Source organism: Cibotium barometz, chromosome 40, assembly GCF_041138505.1.
Source record: "Cibotium barometz isolate CiBa-2024 chromosome 40, ASM4113850v1, whole genome shotgun sequence".
NCBI lineage: Eukaryota > Viridiplantae > Streptophyta > Polypodiopsida > Cyatheales > Cibotiaceae > Cibotium > Cibotium barometz.
In genome coordinates this window covers 7663113-7680451 of record NC_141085.1, presented here as the reverse complement: position 1 = coordinate 7680451, position 17339 = coordinate 7663113, and the positions used below count along the sequence as shown (strand labels likewise).

Here is a 17339-nt window from a genome sequence, read left to right as displayed (position 1 = left end):
CACCCATAAACACAGAGTACCATCGATGTGCGAGATAAATCAACAAGAGTTACCTAAGAAGAGGAACTCCCAGCCGATGCTAATACTAGAGACATGGCAAACATCCAAAAGACAATCAACGGGCTATGTCTCAGCACTCACCTGGCTCCTTTATATAGGTGGAGCTTGGAGGACGTATCCAAAAGCGATATTAAGACCTTCCGCCAGTGTATCTGCAGAGCCTTGATTCTTTCGTCGTTGGCTACCTCCATAACATGTGCAGTGCCATGAACATGAGCCAGCTAGCGTCGGCTAGCCAGAAAGAGAATGCGGCCAAAGTGGGCTTGTTGGAAATAACCATTTTGTAAGTTGCATAATATCTCACATGCATGAGGTTAGGTGAGAAGACTAACAAGTAATCATATGCGAGTTGTCCCAAATTTTAGGTTCATGGTGTAAATCAATTTGCAAACATTAAGTGATGCATCTAACCAAAGATGTGCAAGAAAGGGTGTTTGAGTGTTTGTGTGTGTGTGTGTGTGTGTGTGTGTGGTGTTCGTACATTTGCATTGGACACATAGGCTAGTGCCTCCTGGAAACACAGTAGTAGTAGCTGAACATGGGCATTGGAGCGAAGCATTTGATATGCCATTAGCAATGGCAAAGCCAAGAAAAGCTTATTTTTTAGCACAAAAAGGAATTTGCATAGTGGGAGATGTATCAACAACTAAAGGCAGACCATTATCATTTCCACACATGCCAACAGTGGCAATTGGAAGCCCATTACTGCTCTATATGGAGACTTGTTACTCTAGCAGGACATGGGGATATGTCATATATATCGGTTAGGCAATGACATGATGATTGGTTGCTAAAGAACAGGCGACCAAGTTATATTACGGAGTTTCCTCTTTGTTGACTGAGAGCAACAGGGGCATATAGATTACTGCTTCCATAGCCTTGAATAAAGGGACATGCAAATCGGGTGTGGCGTATGAATAAGTCCTTAGGCTAGTAGAAAGGTAATTTGGAAAAGATATGGAAAAGCAAATTGCCTATAAAATAGAAGGTTTTTCTATGGAGATGTCTCATGGGAACGTTCCCAATAGGAGAGTGATTGGTAAAGGAGAAAATTGCAACTCCAAATTGTTTGTGATGCAGACATTAGATGGAGATCATTTACCATTTGCTCTATGGGCATGCACTGACACAAGGGATTTTCTGAATCATCTGTTTTTTTGGTTATGCAAACAACAGTGACATTATTTGGGAAAATGTTTTGGATGTTTGGAAGATGTCCTTCCAGACTGTATGTATATATATGTGTGTGTGTACATATGTATGAGCATATATATGTGTGTGTGTGTGTGTGTGTGTGTACACAGACGCCTTTATGGTCCTCTCGACGGATGTGTATCAGAGCTTATTGTGGAACTGTTTTGGTCTTGCTTGCTTATAAAACTCTATAGATCCTAGCTATTTCGGAATTGATCGTGATTCTCGGTCAATTATTGATTGTGTGCATCCTATATAAACAAGACTAGCGGCAGGTGATGTTTTTCTTAGGTACAGCATGTATGCTTATGAATCTTCTTCTTCATAAGATAAATGTCATTCGGGTCTTTGGAGAAGACCTCCCTGAATTTCTTGTGCACTATATAACATGCTAGGCAAGAACGCTAAACAATGATAAAAGACAAAAGAATTTTTTTTAACTTGGAATTGTTCCTTCCGAAAGTGGCCTCAACAGTGATGCCCAAAAAATTTATGATGGCTCACTGATGTATACTCGTTTTACTATAAAGATCTTAACGTTCGTGTTTCTAGAAGATATCATGATTGCATAAGAAAATAATATATGCTAACAAGGATGCCAACTCATTATTTGAGATAGCTTCACTGCTTGAATGAATGGAATTGATGTTAAGGGCAACAAGGAGGGTGCCAAGCAAGCAAAAAGAGCTACTTTTGATGGAGCAAAGTCAAGATCACAAGAAACCCCTCCTTTTAAGAGTCTAGCTCATCTAGAAAATCCGTTTCTTTCTTAATCCAATGTTAGTCATACATAGCACATTAAAATACATTCCAGCAAGTAAACTGTACCATTCTCTTTCCTCAATTTTCCCCCCCATTCTTTTCATTTGTGAAGCACCTGACAAAGTCCCTATTTTCTTCTCCTTTTCCAATAGATCCAGTCTCAGACTCGGGTACAATCATTACTTTGTTGTCGAACTCTGGTATGGGTGATAGAGGTGCCAACGGACAGAGGAAGGAGTCTTTATTGGTCCTAGCACTCCCTCTATCTCTTGTTGTGTTTGCCTAACCAACTCTTGAGCGTGACACCCATAAGGATAAGATTCTATCATCACAACTGTTTGCAACTATGATTTTGTTTACTAACCATTCTAACAATGATAGTCCCTACCTGTTTCATTTGTAAAGGCAGGGATTAAACCCAGCCCCATGCCTTCAAAAGCTTGGCCAATTCCAAATGACCTATATTGTTTGCATGTTGATAATACCTTAAGAAATAGGTCTAATGTAAATGTCAATGCAGACACCTAGTGTGTTCATAACCAGTATTAATTTAATAACTGAACACTGAAGGCAATAAAGGTGGTCAGCAAAAAAGTTCAAAAGAATCCACACATTCACCCAGCTTTGGTACAGAAATTGGACTAAAATGATAGTTCCTCATGTTTGAATTATTCATGAATCCTCAACAATATTTGTTCTGAGGAAGCAATAACTGGCTATGCAAAATCCACATTCAAAATAGCCTAGCCATTATACAAAGGCGCCATTATACAAGGTCTGTACAAGAAAAATAAGCAAGGGTGTCTAGCTGCCATCACCGGCAGAAGTAAAAATTGAGATGCAGTCTTCATGACTCCATACTTTGTCTTGTAAAACAGCACCCAAAAAGCTATAACTCCAAAACCTCCTGACCTTACAGGACCTGCATTGGTGTACGAAAACATTTCTTGGAGAACTCGTATGAAATAAACACAGTTTCACTGAATGTACATCGCTCGTAGTGAGTATACACTCGAGTATACACTCAAGGATATACGAGTGAGACTCTCTTGTATGATCTGCAAGCCCCATGAGTTGACACATGAAGTCATCTTTTGAGATTAGACAGACGAACTCTGATTAATTTTCTGCATGATGATTTGCTGGGCAGCATATATACACTCCGGGCTTCCTGTGATGGTCACTTTGCTGTAGCATCGAAACCACATAAAGTCAATTGTCAAAGGTATTCAAAAGTGTGAACACTAAACCCTAAACCCATGCAAAAGAGCGCATACCGATTAGTTGTGCCAGGTACAAAATCTCCTCGGTCAGATATTTTTATATGAACCCCACTGATCTGTGTACATGTAGCAACACATATAAGGTACGCACCCAGGTTGCTCAATGAAGAGCTAGATAATTATAACAAGATTAAATGAAAAGACTCCTCAAGAAAGAAGAGCCAAACCTGTTGAATATCTGAGATGGTTTTCCCTCCACGGCCCACAATAGCCCCTATGCACTCATCTGGCACAGTTATCATTGTAAATGTTGAGCTTGCTGGCACAATGGGCAACTGCACCTGGAGAGGTGCACCATGCACAGCCATATAAGGAGCCATCACACCCTGAACACTTGAACCAAATAAAAAATCAGTAGGACGTTTGGCCGCACCATCTATTTTTACTGAAGTAGCCAGGCACGGCTTTACCTTTGTGTGATAATTATTGTAAGGAGTAGCTCCGTAACTAAATGGTGCCATTGTAGGAGTGGCAGTAAAGGGTCCCTGGAAACGCTGCTGCACCCCCCACAAATTTTTCCCTGCATGTTTGCAGAACACAGATTCTTTAGGGGTTGCACGCACATGTGCGCACACACATGCATGCATGCACAACTCGACCCTTTATTTCCCTCTGATGTCCCACCCCCCCCCCCCAAAAAAAAAAAAAAAAAACGAACAAACAAAAACAAATTCCATCCCCCCACACACAAGCAAGCAAGCATGCACAATACTCTTCATTGCCCCGCAGATGCTTGCACGCGCACTCACCTATGCACATGTGCCAACCATTCGCACAAATTCATACACATGCGTGCAGGCGCGTGCACAGACACACACACACAGGACTTTCAAGTTTCAATGTCATAGCCAAGCCAACCGAAGGAACATTCTCCACATGACAGCACCGAAGTGCCAGGAATGGGACTTGAACCCAGGATCGCTTGATTAGGAGTCCATTGCGTAAATTGCTATGCCAATGAGACACGCGAGCACACTTTCACCATCTTACAAACACCAGAATGGTCTATGAGACCATAATTAACATACACACACACACACATAATTTGGTACAGAAAAGAAATCACTTATCTTTATCATACCTGTATACAAGGAAGGAGTAGAAGCATACTGCGCATAATTTGCATCCTCTGAAATCTTCTTTGTAATAAGGGCCACTGCATGCAATTGTTCTTCAAAAGTTCCAGTTACAGTCACGAGTCTATCTCGCAGGCCAGGAACAGACTGTTCTGCCGACGATAATTTGATGGTTGCATGTGAATCTTCAACAAAGGTCCTGTTTGAAAGGGGAGAGAAATTAAATCTGAGACATTTGGAGCATAAATAAAAGTATTTAAACTAGTTTAGCAACAGGAGCTGCATTTCAGTGAATTAGCTAAGTCCAGATAATACTGGCTCTGCAACAATGAAAATATGGATATTGTAAACTTTGAAAGCGGGGAAGGAGAGGAGGATGATGCTAGTTTTTTTCCTTTTTTTCTTTTTTCTTTTTTCTTTTTTTTGGGGAGGGGGGGTGGGAGTTGGGTTCATTTGTTGAGCTAGCATATCCCACTGGCAATCTAGGATTGATTGGGTCTAGTTGTACCCATGCAAAAGGGTGGAGCATTGATTTGCAATAGATGAGCTCTTTAGTCATGGACCATTTAAAAGCTGGAATCTAATAGTAAGAGAAATTAGGGTGTGGACTGAGCATTGGCACAGAGTTGACCTATTTCTCATGCTCATAGTGCTCTAGAAGGATGGGTTGTGAGCTAGCCAACTCTTTCCCGTATGATCTTTGCTATTGATATACCATTAGGAGAGAAATGAACATGAAAAGGGCCTCGTAAGGATTTCATTAAGGGTGTGGTTAATGCCTAATTTTTAGGAAATTTGGATAAGGTTAAAACCACGGTGTTTTTTGCATGAGAAATCGTTTGTCATTTATAGATATGGAATTCAGTATTCATGACACAACCCCAATGGCTGAGGTGGCTAGCTCATTTCAACATGGGATCTTGGTGGTCCTAGTTTTGATACCTGCCACCCCTTGCACGTGCCTTCATGGTGAGAAGATATCCCGATCTTCACACCACCACGTGGCGAAGTCTTCATGGATCTACATCGCCTGTGCACTGCGTGCACTTCCACATAGCGCAGCTGCGCCTGCCCGCGTTAAGGTCCTACTTTTTGACTGTGCCACTCGACTTACGCATGTCCACCCTGTCCCTGCTGCCACCTCTGCCGGAGTGTACAATGATCGATGTGCACTAGGTTACAGTCTGCCGCCTCTGCCCAAGTGTATATGATGAGAGCCCATTGTTTTGAATTTAAAATTCAAAAGTTCTTTAAATCAATCAAAATGATAAAATGTCCATAGTTCTCTTTTTCTTTTTAATTTCAAATTCAAAATTTCTTTACTTGAACCATTTCTCATGGCAAGCAATCATGAGAAATGGTTTTGATTGCGAGCAAACCATGGTTTTCCCTAAATTAAACCACTTCATTGTGGATAAGATGTGCACCTTGCACCCCTTCCCATTGGTTGATCTCAAATCTCCTCTCATTAGTTAAGTAGGTTAAAATTTACGCAAAGAGGCCAATTCTTAGTTTATTTCTCCCCTGATGGTTATTTTCAAAATTGATTGAGAGACTGCTTGTATAAGCCTGAAAATGGAATCAATAAGCCCTAAATCTGTGGGTAGCCTATTGTGGGACTCCCTCCCTCTTTGTTTTGGAAACTTGATACTCCATCTTGCTGATATGGGGGCATGTAGTAGCAAAAGTCTCCTGCTTGAGCCCTTGTTAACTCTTGTCTCTTTTCCTATCCAGAGTGAAGACTGGGCATGTTGTTATGAATTCAGCATGTGACACTTTCAGAGAGCTTTGTGTTGTCCTTTCTGTTTGGGTCTATCCAACTCGCGAGTGACTCCTTGGAGAATGATCTTATAGATTTTGCTACCAAGAGTGTAGAACCGGGGTTGCTCTCTGCAGTCAATTGTGCCAAAACAGCCCTCTGTAAGAAGCTGCTGCTCTCCACAAAGGCACTATCCAGTGTGATGGCATAAGCCCTAAGTTTCAAGGCCATCACTTGCCATGTTGTCTCTACCGGTGTTGTCTCGACGTCCTGCATCATGAGTTAGTGATTGAAGAAGGTAGTGCTTGCAAGGATGTGACCCACTCATCCACATCAAGAGGAATTCGTGCAGGGGGTTGGCAGTTGGAACAAGAGAAACTGATGCTCTGAGGTTGCTGTTGAAACTTCTCATGGTGCCAAATGTTGTGCCCCCTCATGGACAGGAGCAGCTCCTCCCAAGTGGCGTACTCAGCCCTAAATCCTCCCAAGTGGCGTACTAAGCCCCAAGAACTCATAATGTCTGCCTTGTGCAAATCGCTGTTTTGGAAACATTCTTCCTTTATCCTGGTTTGACGATGACCTGTCCTAAGATCAAACTTACAGGAATATTTTCACCGTGTAATCTATTAATCAAGTCATCCATCCTTGGCAAAAGATACTTGTCACCTCGTTAAGATCCTTACAATCTACGCATTAACACATTTGCGTCGTGAACTGTTTTACTGCCTGCAAGATCTGTATGTTGACTTTACGGGCAAGCGACACCCTCCTGTGAACCGTGCGCATGAATCTGTATTTTAGACTTGCTTGTGGGCTGTATATGTAGGTAGTAAGTGTGGCCCTAAACTCTTTAGTGAGCTTGGACCTTTTATATCTTTCGGCCAGCTAGGCATTAACAAAGTGCACATGCATGAGCACCCTCTCCACTTGTGGGAGAGGTGTGACCTCACAAGTGGAGAGGTGTGGCCTCATGTGAGGTGGACCAATTCAATTGGCCACCACCTTCCCTTTGGAGCTACACGACTTTCTCTCTCTCTCTCTCTCTCTCTCGGAGCTGATGTTGCTCCCATGTTTTTATGTTCTTAGTATTCCATGATGAGTTTCCATGGACAGTTTTGTATCACCCCAATGAGATAGCTATGTTTATGTTTTCTTTGTGTTTTATTTTCCATTCCACGATGAGACATGCCATGGAAATTATTGTATCACTTTGGTCTCATAGGCCCATCGGGTCTTTAGTAGACGCTTAATATATCTTTCTTTCTTTCTTTTCTTTCTCTCTCTCTCCCCCCAAGCCTATTACAAGTACAAGAGAGAAGCATGTGCCCCCTAAAGCTGCAAAAACCCTAATGCTATAGAAACCCTAATGCTTCAGAAACCCTGATTCAGTAGAAACCCTACTTCTACTGAGAGTGCTTCAATGTAGTCTGTCGCGACGACATTCCAAGTATTTTCGGATTCGAATTGGATCGTGTTTACTGGTAAGACCTTCTATTGGTTCATTTTCCTACTTTGCATCCGCATACTTGGTTATTAAGGTCTTCTATGTCTCAGCCTCGCACACATATATGTGTACGGATGTTAGTGATGCATAGCTACTTGTGAACGAGTCACCGGGAATCGAGGAATGAGGATCTACGCGGCTAAAGCTTGGATTTTGACATAATGTATAGGCACAAACATGTTTGAAATATGTTTTCAATTGCATAATGTCATTGGAAATCTCGCATGTATTGACCGTGAAGCTTGTATCTCAAGAGATCCTCGATAATACACACATATTACAAGGAGGTTCGGCCCTATTGCCTATCATTTGAATTTCAGCATTGCTATTTTGTTTGATGTTATGACATTTCATACTGCTTATTGGTATTAATAGTTTAAGTGTGTGACAAGATTGTGCTCAACCCTGACCAAATTAATTTCATTGGTATGAGAGCCTAGGATCTTCCTCCTTTACGTGTGGAAGACAATCCTATCTTGCATACACCAATTGTTAGTGCTTTTGAGCAATATGGCCAGCCATACAAGTTGTGGTGTGAATGTATATTCAAGAAGGCAAGCCCGTGGAGAACAGGTTGTTAATGAAGTACACCGTGGAAGACATGCATATAAAGAACACTATCCTGAAAATGTATCTAATGTATTCCATGGTGGTTATGCACATGAGGGACAGTTGCCCCATGGCAAAGGGAAAGAGCATGGTGAATTTCAGAGCAAGCATCTCGTGGTAAAGAGAAAGTGCACAACACTAATGAGCAAGATGCTATGCATACTGAGATTGAAAATCTCAAGAGACAGATCAACATTTGGAAAGCAATGCCTAGCAAGGCAACACAAACTAGAGTGGCATGGAACAACCTGACAAAACTCTAATTCGAAACATTAATGTGGCAATGAAAACCCTAATTGGCAAGACAAAACCCTAATTCAGCCTAAAAGCTTCTAATCTGTGCCATGAGAAACCCTAATGTGGTATCAAGAAAGTTGATGTGGCTGGAAAAGAAGGAATCGTGACCTCACTATACTACACCCTCTTCGCCCCTCTCCCTCCTACCCGCTTCTCCTTCTGCCCGCTCCCTCCTGTTGCGCCCACCCTTCTTGCCACACCCCCCCCTCCCCCTCTCCCTCTATGTTCGCCCTTCACCCGGCTCCCTCCTACCCACTTCTCCTTTTTCTCGCCCCCCTCTTGCTGCCCCTCCCATCCTGCCCTCCTTGCCCACACTTCCCAGCCCGCCCCCTCCTCCACCTCACCCCCCTCCTACTACCCCTCCCATCCTGCTCCCGCCGCTTGCCCCGACTCCCCAGCCCGCCCCTCATCTCCCTCTCCTACCCACTTGCCTCATGCCCGCCCCCCTCCTATTGCAACTTCCTACTATGTCCCGACCAGCTCAGGGCTAGGGCAGGGTACATGTGGACTAACCCAAGTTTAGGGTTATGGTTAACCCAAAATTAGGGTTAGGCTTAGCCAAGGACGTGGGAACCTGGAGGGTTCACACATAGGCTAAGGACGCTAGCAAGAGGAGGTCTAGATTGGCTTTGGGATTGGAAATAATAGCCATGGGCTAATAATAATTTGGGGCTCATAATGGCTAAAGGCTTATAAATAAAGCAAGAAAGCTTTATAAATAAAATGAAACATGCGGAAGCTTCATGGTCAAATCCGTAACTTCAATGCTCATAATTCAACAATCTTTCACAACGAATATAACACGCAAAACTAAAGTAGATGTGCAGAAAATAGAGAGAGAGAGAGAGAGAGAGAGAGAAGGGGGGGGGGGAGAAGAGGACACAGTATTAGGTACCAAATACCCTCTATAGGGCCCCCACCACGAATGGTGTATTTGCTTTATTAGAATGATGTAAATCAGAAAATAAAGACGGAATCTTGACCTGCACCTTCACCTTGGTTGGAGCTTTCCCCTTGGCTGTCCTGGCCCTTGGAATGCAGCGACCCGTCATGAATAATGAGATGCTAAACATGAATTATTGCTGGGCTTTATATACAGATGTCAGTCCTCTTAACCCACTTGGAGAAAAGCATCATTCAAAAGCATGTAGTTGTCAGTCTTAGCATTAGTTGCATGTGTAAAGCATGTCTAGGACCACTGCGCATTAGTAGGGGCCCAGCCCACTTGGGCTAGCCTTGCAAAGGGCAACCATGCCCTTGACAAGCAATCGCCTATGCCCATTGGTGGCTTATGAGGCCAGTCAGCCAGCAGCCAACCAAGCCTACAGCCCGACCAGCATTAGGTGGGCAGCCGACAGGTCAATCAGCAGCCGACTAGGCAGTTTGCCAGTCGTAAGGAATTTCTGCAGCCAACTGGGGATTTTCACCAGCCGACTGGCATTTATCAGGTCGGGGGACATATTTGCATCAGCCGACAGCCTCTTGAGGCAGCTGACTGCTGACCAGATGGGGTATAAAAGCATTGCCTCAAGCCCACGTAAATCCATCCAGGTATTCAGCAGTAAACAGCAGCAGTTCAGCATTCCAACTCATCTCCAGGCAACAAGGAAGATACTCTTCACTTTCAGCCAGCATATGCGCAGTCCTACAGCTATCTGGACTTGCATCAGTGGCCAAGGAGAGTCTTCAGCAGAGCCTCGGGATAGCTGGATACTTCAGCAGAGCCTCGGGATAGCTGGATACTCAGCCGACGTACGGTCTTCCTCGTCCTTGCGTTGGGCATTCAGATCGTTTGTATTCAGCATTGTACAGCATTTCTCCAAAGAATAAGCAAATACTCCTGCTTGCAAGGAGGGGGGGGGCGGGGGGGGGGGGGGGGAGGGGGGGGGGGAGGGGGGGACTTCAGTGGATATTGGGACCCAATACTGTGTTGTCTTATACATTCTCTTTCTCTTCTCTCTCTCTATTTTCTAAAGTTGATGTGCTAAAGACTCTCACCACATGAAGGTTTAAAGAAGGCCCTGTTGTGCGCTATCACGATCAACCTCAATGCATATAACATTGGTATCAAAGCATCAGGTTGGTAACCCAACTCGGCTACCTAAAGAAGTAAAGAGCATCTGGTGTATAGTTAAACTGTGGTCCAGAAAAGAAACCCAAGCCTCCACCATGTCAGGAGAGCATCACATCAAGAAGAAAGCCAGCAAGAAGTGATGGAGGCACAAAGCTTCCAAACAGAAACAACGCTTCCACCAAGCACAAAAGAGCTGCTGAGAATAATGATGGAGCAAATAAATTCTCTGAAGATGCAGCTTGCGGCCGAAAAAGAGAAGCCCAAATAAGGCATCTCAGATTTGGCACAGGTCCTTCTCCATATGGAGAAACAAAGAAGAAAAGATGAAGACCGACGTGAAGAACAAAGAAGAAAAGATGAAGAAGCAAAAAGAAAAGCAGATGAAGAAAAAGAACTGAGACGTGCTGAGAAACAGAGGGATAGGGAAGCCACATGCAAATATGAGGAAGACCAACGCCGCAGAGAGAAAGCCAACCAAGAGTTCTAGCAAAGACTCGATTGGGACGCTGTGCAAATTCAAAATCAGCAAATGATGGCACAAATTCTGTCGGCTCTCCCTCAGCAGGCTCCGAATTCCTCGTCCTCCACCCCCCCTACCACCACCGTCATACGAACCTCTCCAAATTTTAGTAAGTATGATGGTAAGTGTGATCATGCTGCAGTTACTCAATTTATTCATCAATTTGAAGCACATTTTCCAGTGGCTAAAATCACAGAGCCACAAGACAAAGTCCATGTGGTAGCACCCCAACTCACTCGGGAAGCCATTACTTGGTGGCAGCATTGGTCACAACTTCACACAGACCCCATCACAGGCCAATTCCGTTTTCACTGGAACACCTTAATGGTTGACCTCAAAGCCCGTTTGCTTCCACCACAGTACATGACCAATCTTGAGGATGAGTTTTACAAACTCACTTAGGGTGGTTCCCCTGTTTTGACCTATTCCAATAAGGTCATTACAATGGCCCAACAGCTGGGCATATCGGAAGAAGATAAGCTCAAGCAGTTATATGAGGTTTAGACACTTATATTAGGTACCCAGTGAGGAATTTTGAGCCTCAAACTTATGCACGGGCACTAACCCTCGCTCAGAATCAGGAACTGATGCTGAACGGAGGTAAGCCCAAGCAGGTACAGTCTACCCCAAAGCCCCAATAACAGTCATCTACCTAGGGTAAGGGGGCTCAAAACAGCAAAGACCAAAAGGACCAAAAGAAAAATTCTTAGCTCAGCAATTTTAGTTTCCACATTCCAACAGGATTTCATTGTTTCCCCTCTTTTAGGGTGTGACATGATCCTCGAGATCGAGTGGTTTTGACAGTATGCATCCAAACCTGATTGGAGGCAAGAAACTTTCACCATAGTTGAAGGCTTTCCTGAGCCTCTCATGATTCACGGGGATCGAAGCATTCCTGGCATCCCACTCATTTCCCAACAGGCCCAAAGAGCCATCAGAAAAGGTGCAGAGTGGGCGTTGTTATATGTCCGCTCTCAGTCTAATGCAATTCAAGTGGCACCCATAGGGAGCAGCGGATGGTTGTCTTTTGTCTCAATACAGCAACATCATGCTACGAGACGACCTCCCACCTACTCTCCCACCTAGTAGACCTGAGGACCATTGCATAGAGTTGGTTCCTGGTTCAAAACCTCCCAGCAAGTTCCCCTACCGCCTTTCTAAGGCATTGGAGAGCGAGCTAGAGCAACAGTTAGCCCAACTACTCCAGTCTTGATTTCTCCGACCATCTTCCTAAGCTTTTGCCACTCCCATTCTGTTTGTCCAGAAGAAGGATAAGTCCGCACGCTTATGTGTGGATTACAGGGTGCTCAATAAGCTAATAGTGAAGAATAGATTGCCCATGCCCAAAATAGAGTACATCTAAAACGACTCAATGGTGCAAAGACTTTTTCTAAAATAGATCTTAAGAGTGGCTATCAGGTTCGGATCTTCGAGGCCGACATTCCAAAAATGGCCTTTTAGGACCAAGCGTGACCACTACGAATTTGTGGTGATGCCCTTTGGTCTCACCAATGCACCAGCGACATTCAACAAAATGATGTCTCGGGTTTTCAGGATCTCATTAGCAAATGCGTCTTCATCTTCTTGGATGGCATTCTTATCTTCTCAGGGACAGCAGAGCAGCATGAGCGAGATGTGGCACAGGTTTTGCAACTCTTGCAGGCCAATAAGTTGTTTATCAATGCCAAGAAGGGTGAGTTTGGAGTATAGGAAATCCATTACCTGGGATACATCATCAGTTCTTCAGGTATTAGCCTCAACCCTGAAAAGGTATAGGCCATCCTCAGTTGGGATGTTCCCACTACAACCCACGAAATCCGCTCATTTGTGGGTCTTTGTCAAGCCCACAGCACCCATATAGACAAGTTTTCTAACCTTGCAACACCTCTTATTGACTTGCTCATGGGCATGAAGACTCGTCGTCAAAAAGTGTCCGTCTCACAGGCAAGGCTTTAGAGGCATTCCAAGTAATGAAGAAAGTTACCTCTGAGACTCCAATTTTGAAGTTGGCATCATGGGATGATCCTTTCGAGATGATTACCGATGCCAGTAACCTTGCCATTAGAGCTATTTTAAAGCAAGATGGTAGGCCAGTGGCTTATTATATCCGCAAGTTGAATAATGCCAAGAAGAATTATTCGGTGTATGACAAAGAGCTCTTGGGGGTGATGACCGCTCTTAAGCATTGGAAACACTTCCTTTACGGGAGGGAATTCAAAGTTAAGACAAATCACCACGCACTTAAATGGTTGCAAACCATGCCCAGTGCCTAATGGAGTGACAGGCAATCCAGGTGGAGTCAATTGTTCCAACAATTTGGGGGACTAATTGAACACGCTCCGGGCAAAAATAACCCTGTTGCCGATGCTCTTAGTCACAAGGGCACTATTCATACATTGCAGGAGTCCACTGTGCTTGAAATTCAAGGCAAAGACTTAGATAGTATGAAGGCACAGTACCCGGATTCGGAAGAGTTCGGGATTCAATATCATTTGACTCTCAGTTCAGAACCAAGAGTCATTCAGAGGAGCTATTGGAGGTGAACTATGCTTTGATGTCTCGTATCATTTAGGACAAAGAGCCCACTTCTGTGAAGCTTATAAGCTCTTTCTCAGGAGACTTGGAGGAAAGCCATGCAAGTGGAAGAATAAAACTTGGGAGTTGGTTCCGAGACCGTCAAAACGGTCAATCATTGGTGTCAAGTGGGTCTTTAAGACCAAATATACGTGTGATGGATCAGTAGACAAGCACAAGGTCAAACTTGTGGCTAAGGGCACCTTTGCACCGATAGCGAGGATGACCATGATTCGGATAATTCTTGCCCTTGCCTCTTCCCAGCGGTGGCCCGTATATCAGATGGATGTAAAATCTGTGTTCCTTAATGGTGACTTACGAGAGGAGGTGTATGTTGAGCAGCCTCCAAGCTTTGAGGTTCCGGGATCAAAGAAGATGATTTACAAGTTGCGGAAGACCTTGTATAGTCGTACGCAGGCTCCCAGGGCTTGGAATTAGAAAATTGATTCCTTCTTTCTACGGACAAGATTTCAGAGATCAATTGCAGATCCTAACTTGTATCTCTTTCAGGAACCCGGTGTGGTCACGTTGATTATCCTTTATGTGGATAATCTCATTCTCACTGGCGGTCATGTGGAGCACATTGCAATGACGAAGGCTACCTTGTCAAAGGAGTTTGAGATGACCGACTTAGGCTTGAAAGAAAGTGAAGCAAATATAAAACACAGATGTAGGCCCAGGTACAAGACCTGTAAATGTTGGAAACTGATGTTTATTGCTAAAATCTAAGCACGAGGGAAGCCCGTGGGTGTTGTACAATGGTAAGAAGCAGTAGCAGCAGCTGCTAATGACCTCAACTGAATGCTGAAAAATGAGATGAACTCGGGAAAGGAAGTCAGCCCTTATATATTCCCCCAAGATGCTGGTCGGCCAACTGTAGCAGGCCGACAGCATGACAGTAGCATAAAATGCTACAAAAAATGCCTTAAAATACCAAAAAATGGTAGAAAAATGTTGAATAATCTCTGCTAAGATATGCCAATGCAGGGCCTCATAAATGGCCAATACAAGCATGAAAAAAGGTGATGTAAACCCTCTAGAGATGATATAATCCAACGCCTCCTCTTTAGCGCCAGAGGGGCGGTCCAATACCAGCACGCTAAAGTAACACCTCCACAGTAGCTCTCGAAAGTGGTTTGGTGAAGAGATCAGTCACATTGTCCTTGGTAGAACAATAGACCAGTCGAAGAAGGCCCAACTTGATCCAGTCGCATACAAAATGATAATGCGCTTCAATATACTTGGATCTTCCCCGTATCACAAGATTCAGTACTAGAACAATAGCACTCTGAGAATCCGAGAAAATAGTAACTCGGGAAGTGTCGACACAGCACAAATGCTCCAAAATCTGATGAATCCAAAGAGCCTCAATGGAGGAGAGAAGTAGGATTTATACTCAGCCTCGGTGGAAGAAGCAAAAACAGTCCTTTGCTTTTGAGACTTCCAAGAAACCAATCCAGTACCAAGAATGAAGCAATATCCAGATGTAGACCTCCGAGTATCAATGCAGCTTGCCAATTAGAATCTGTGAAGCCAACCAAATCAGCACCACTGGAGTAGGTGATGCCATAATCTGAAGTACCTCGAAGATAACAAAGAACTTTCAAAGCCATCTGCCAATGAGACCTTCGAGCGGCTGATGAGAACTGGCTGAGAACACTCATAGCATAGGAGATGTCTGGACGAGTTTTGGCAAGGTAAAGCAATGAGCCAACAATCTGCCGGTGCTCTATGGAATCCACCAAGGGTGTATTATCCTCCTTGGATAACTTGGCATTGGGATCCATGGGACAAGAGAGAGGTGTACAATCTGACAACCCATAAAGTGTGAGCAGCTTCCTCACATACTTCTGCTGAGAATGAAGATACAGTCATCTTTCTGCCAAACCTCCAGCCCAAGAAAATAATGTAGAAGGCCAAGATCAGTCATCTCAAATGTCTCTGAAAGCTTGGACTGAACCTGTGTGACCAACCCAGTATGTGAGCCAAAAAGAATGAGGTCATCAACATACAAAACAATGACACAAATATCTCCATCAAAAAGAAGCACACAGAGATTGTTGTCAGCATATGTCCTCTCAAAGCCAAGAGATAACAAGGCATCAATCTTCTGATACCAAGCACGGGGTGCCTCTTTGAGACCATAAAGAGCCTTCTGCAGAAGATAAACATGGGTGTCCTATCCCTGAATCACAAAACCAGGAGGTTGCTCAACATAAACTTCCTCCTCTAAATCTCCATTCAGAAAAGCGGATTTGACATCCATCTGGAACACCGGCCATCTGAAGTGTGCAGCCAAAGCCAAAACAATCCTAATGGTGGTATACCTGGCTGCAGGAGCAAATGTCTCATCAAAGTCTTCACCTGCCTTCTGAGCATTTCCTCGTGCAACAAGGCGGGCTTTGTACTTGTCCAAAATACCATCTGCATGAAATTTGACTTTGAAAATCCATTTCACATCAATAACATGAATATGTAAAGCCTGTGGTACCAAAGACCAAGTGTTATTCCTCTCAATAGAAGCCATCTCTGCTTCCATGGCTTGCCGCCACTGCGGCTGTGAAAGAGCCTCCTCTGGACTCTCAGGCTCATCAATCTCCTGGAGAGAACTCATGAGAGCATAATTCACTATGTGATGAGATATGGAAGCCCGAGATGAACGGCGAGGTCCAAGGTAGGTGGTAGAGATCAGGTTATGGAACTGTGCATCAGTGAGACCAAAATCTCTAAAGAGTTGTTGGACCCACCGAGGTAGGCCAGCCTTCCTCTCAAAGCGTGAAGAAGAAGATCTAGCTATAGTAGAGGACTCATCCAATGCTGCTGGAAGTGGTGATGAGGTAAGCACTGGTGAGGGTAATCCCGGAGTCAAAGCAAGACTCGTAGAGGGATTGGGAGCTGCAAAAGCTGATGCAACGAGAACGGGTAACAGTAAAGGAGCAACTGGCACCGCGGTTGCAGTAGGGGGAGGAGGAGGAGCTGGACGTGGAAGAGGTAAAAGGCCACTAGCATCTCTCAGGAATGGATCATCCAGAAAGTCAGAAGATGCATCACATGCGGCAGACCTCTTCATGAAGTCTCTACCTCAGGCTATGCTCCGGCAACACTCCAGCTCATTGGGGTTGGTTCCACATCCAAGAGCTGAGAGGGGGTGTTAGCAATCATCTCCTGTCCGTAAAGTGAGAGCCTTTGTTGTGGGTGTGCCCGCCCAGGAGCCTTCCTCATTTTTCCATGTTTTTCCTATTTTTTCCTGGTCGTGGGGCAGTTGTGTTCTGGCCGACTCCTACTATACTGGCCAACTACTGATTTGCTTCTAGCTGACTACTGATTTGCTTCTAGCCGACTGGCTATTTTGCTGGTCGTGGACATACAATCTGCTACTGGTTGCTTTTAGGGTAGCCGACCAGCACTAGAGGGTGGTATAAATACCACCCTTGGTCCCCCACTTCCCATTGTATCGGATTCATGTGTATATAGCAGAGTTTATACAGCTTCTCTCTCTCTACACTTCTACGTTTTGTTCTCCACAGCACTTCTCTTATTTTTCCGCTCTGCATTCCGACACCCTCTACATGTATCTGTAAATACTCCCTATAATAAAGTTTTATTTATGGAAAGGGAGGGGAGGGG

The 17339-nt window shown here is 44.2% G+C and overlaps 1 protein-coding gene across 2 annotated transcripts in view; it reads right to left on the bottom strand.

The window, feature by feature from the left end:
• Positions 1-2652: 2652 nt before the first annotated feature.
• LOC147615152 (protein BTR1-like) overlaps positions 2653-17339 on the bottom strand; it is a 39363-nt gene continuing 24676 nt past the window's right edge. Inside the window, exons 4-8 of one of the 2 annotated variants that reach the window (XM_086779157.1) lie at positions 4381-4574; positions 3710-3819; positions 3467-3625; positions 3294-3355; positions 2653-3204 (exon numbers count right to left, since the gene is read on the bottom strand). In XM_086779157.1, coding sequence (XP_086635283.1) covers positions 3117-3204; positions 3294-3355; positions 3467-3625; positions 3710-3819; positions 4381-4574 — 613 coding nt within the window. In that variant the 3' untranslated portion in view covers positions 2653-3116. The remainder of the gene's footprint in view (positions 3205-3293; positions 3356-3466; positions 3626-3709; positions 3820-4380; positions 4575-17339) is intronic. The other variant, XM_086779158.1, reaches the window with a different exon arrangement.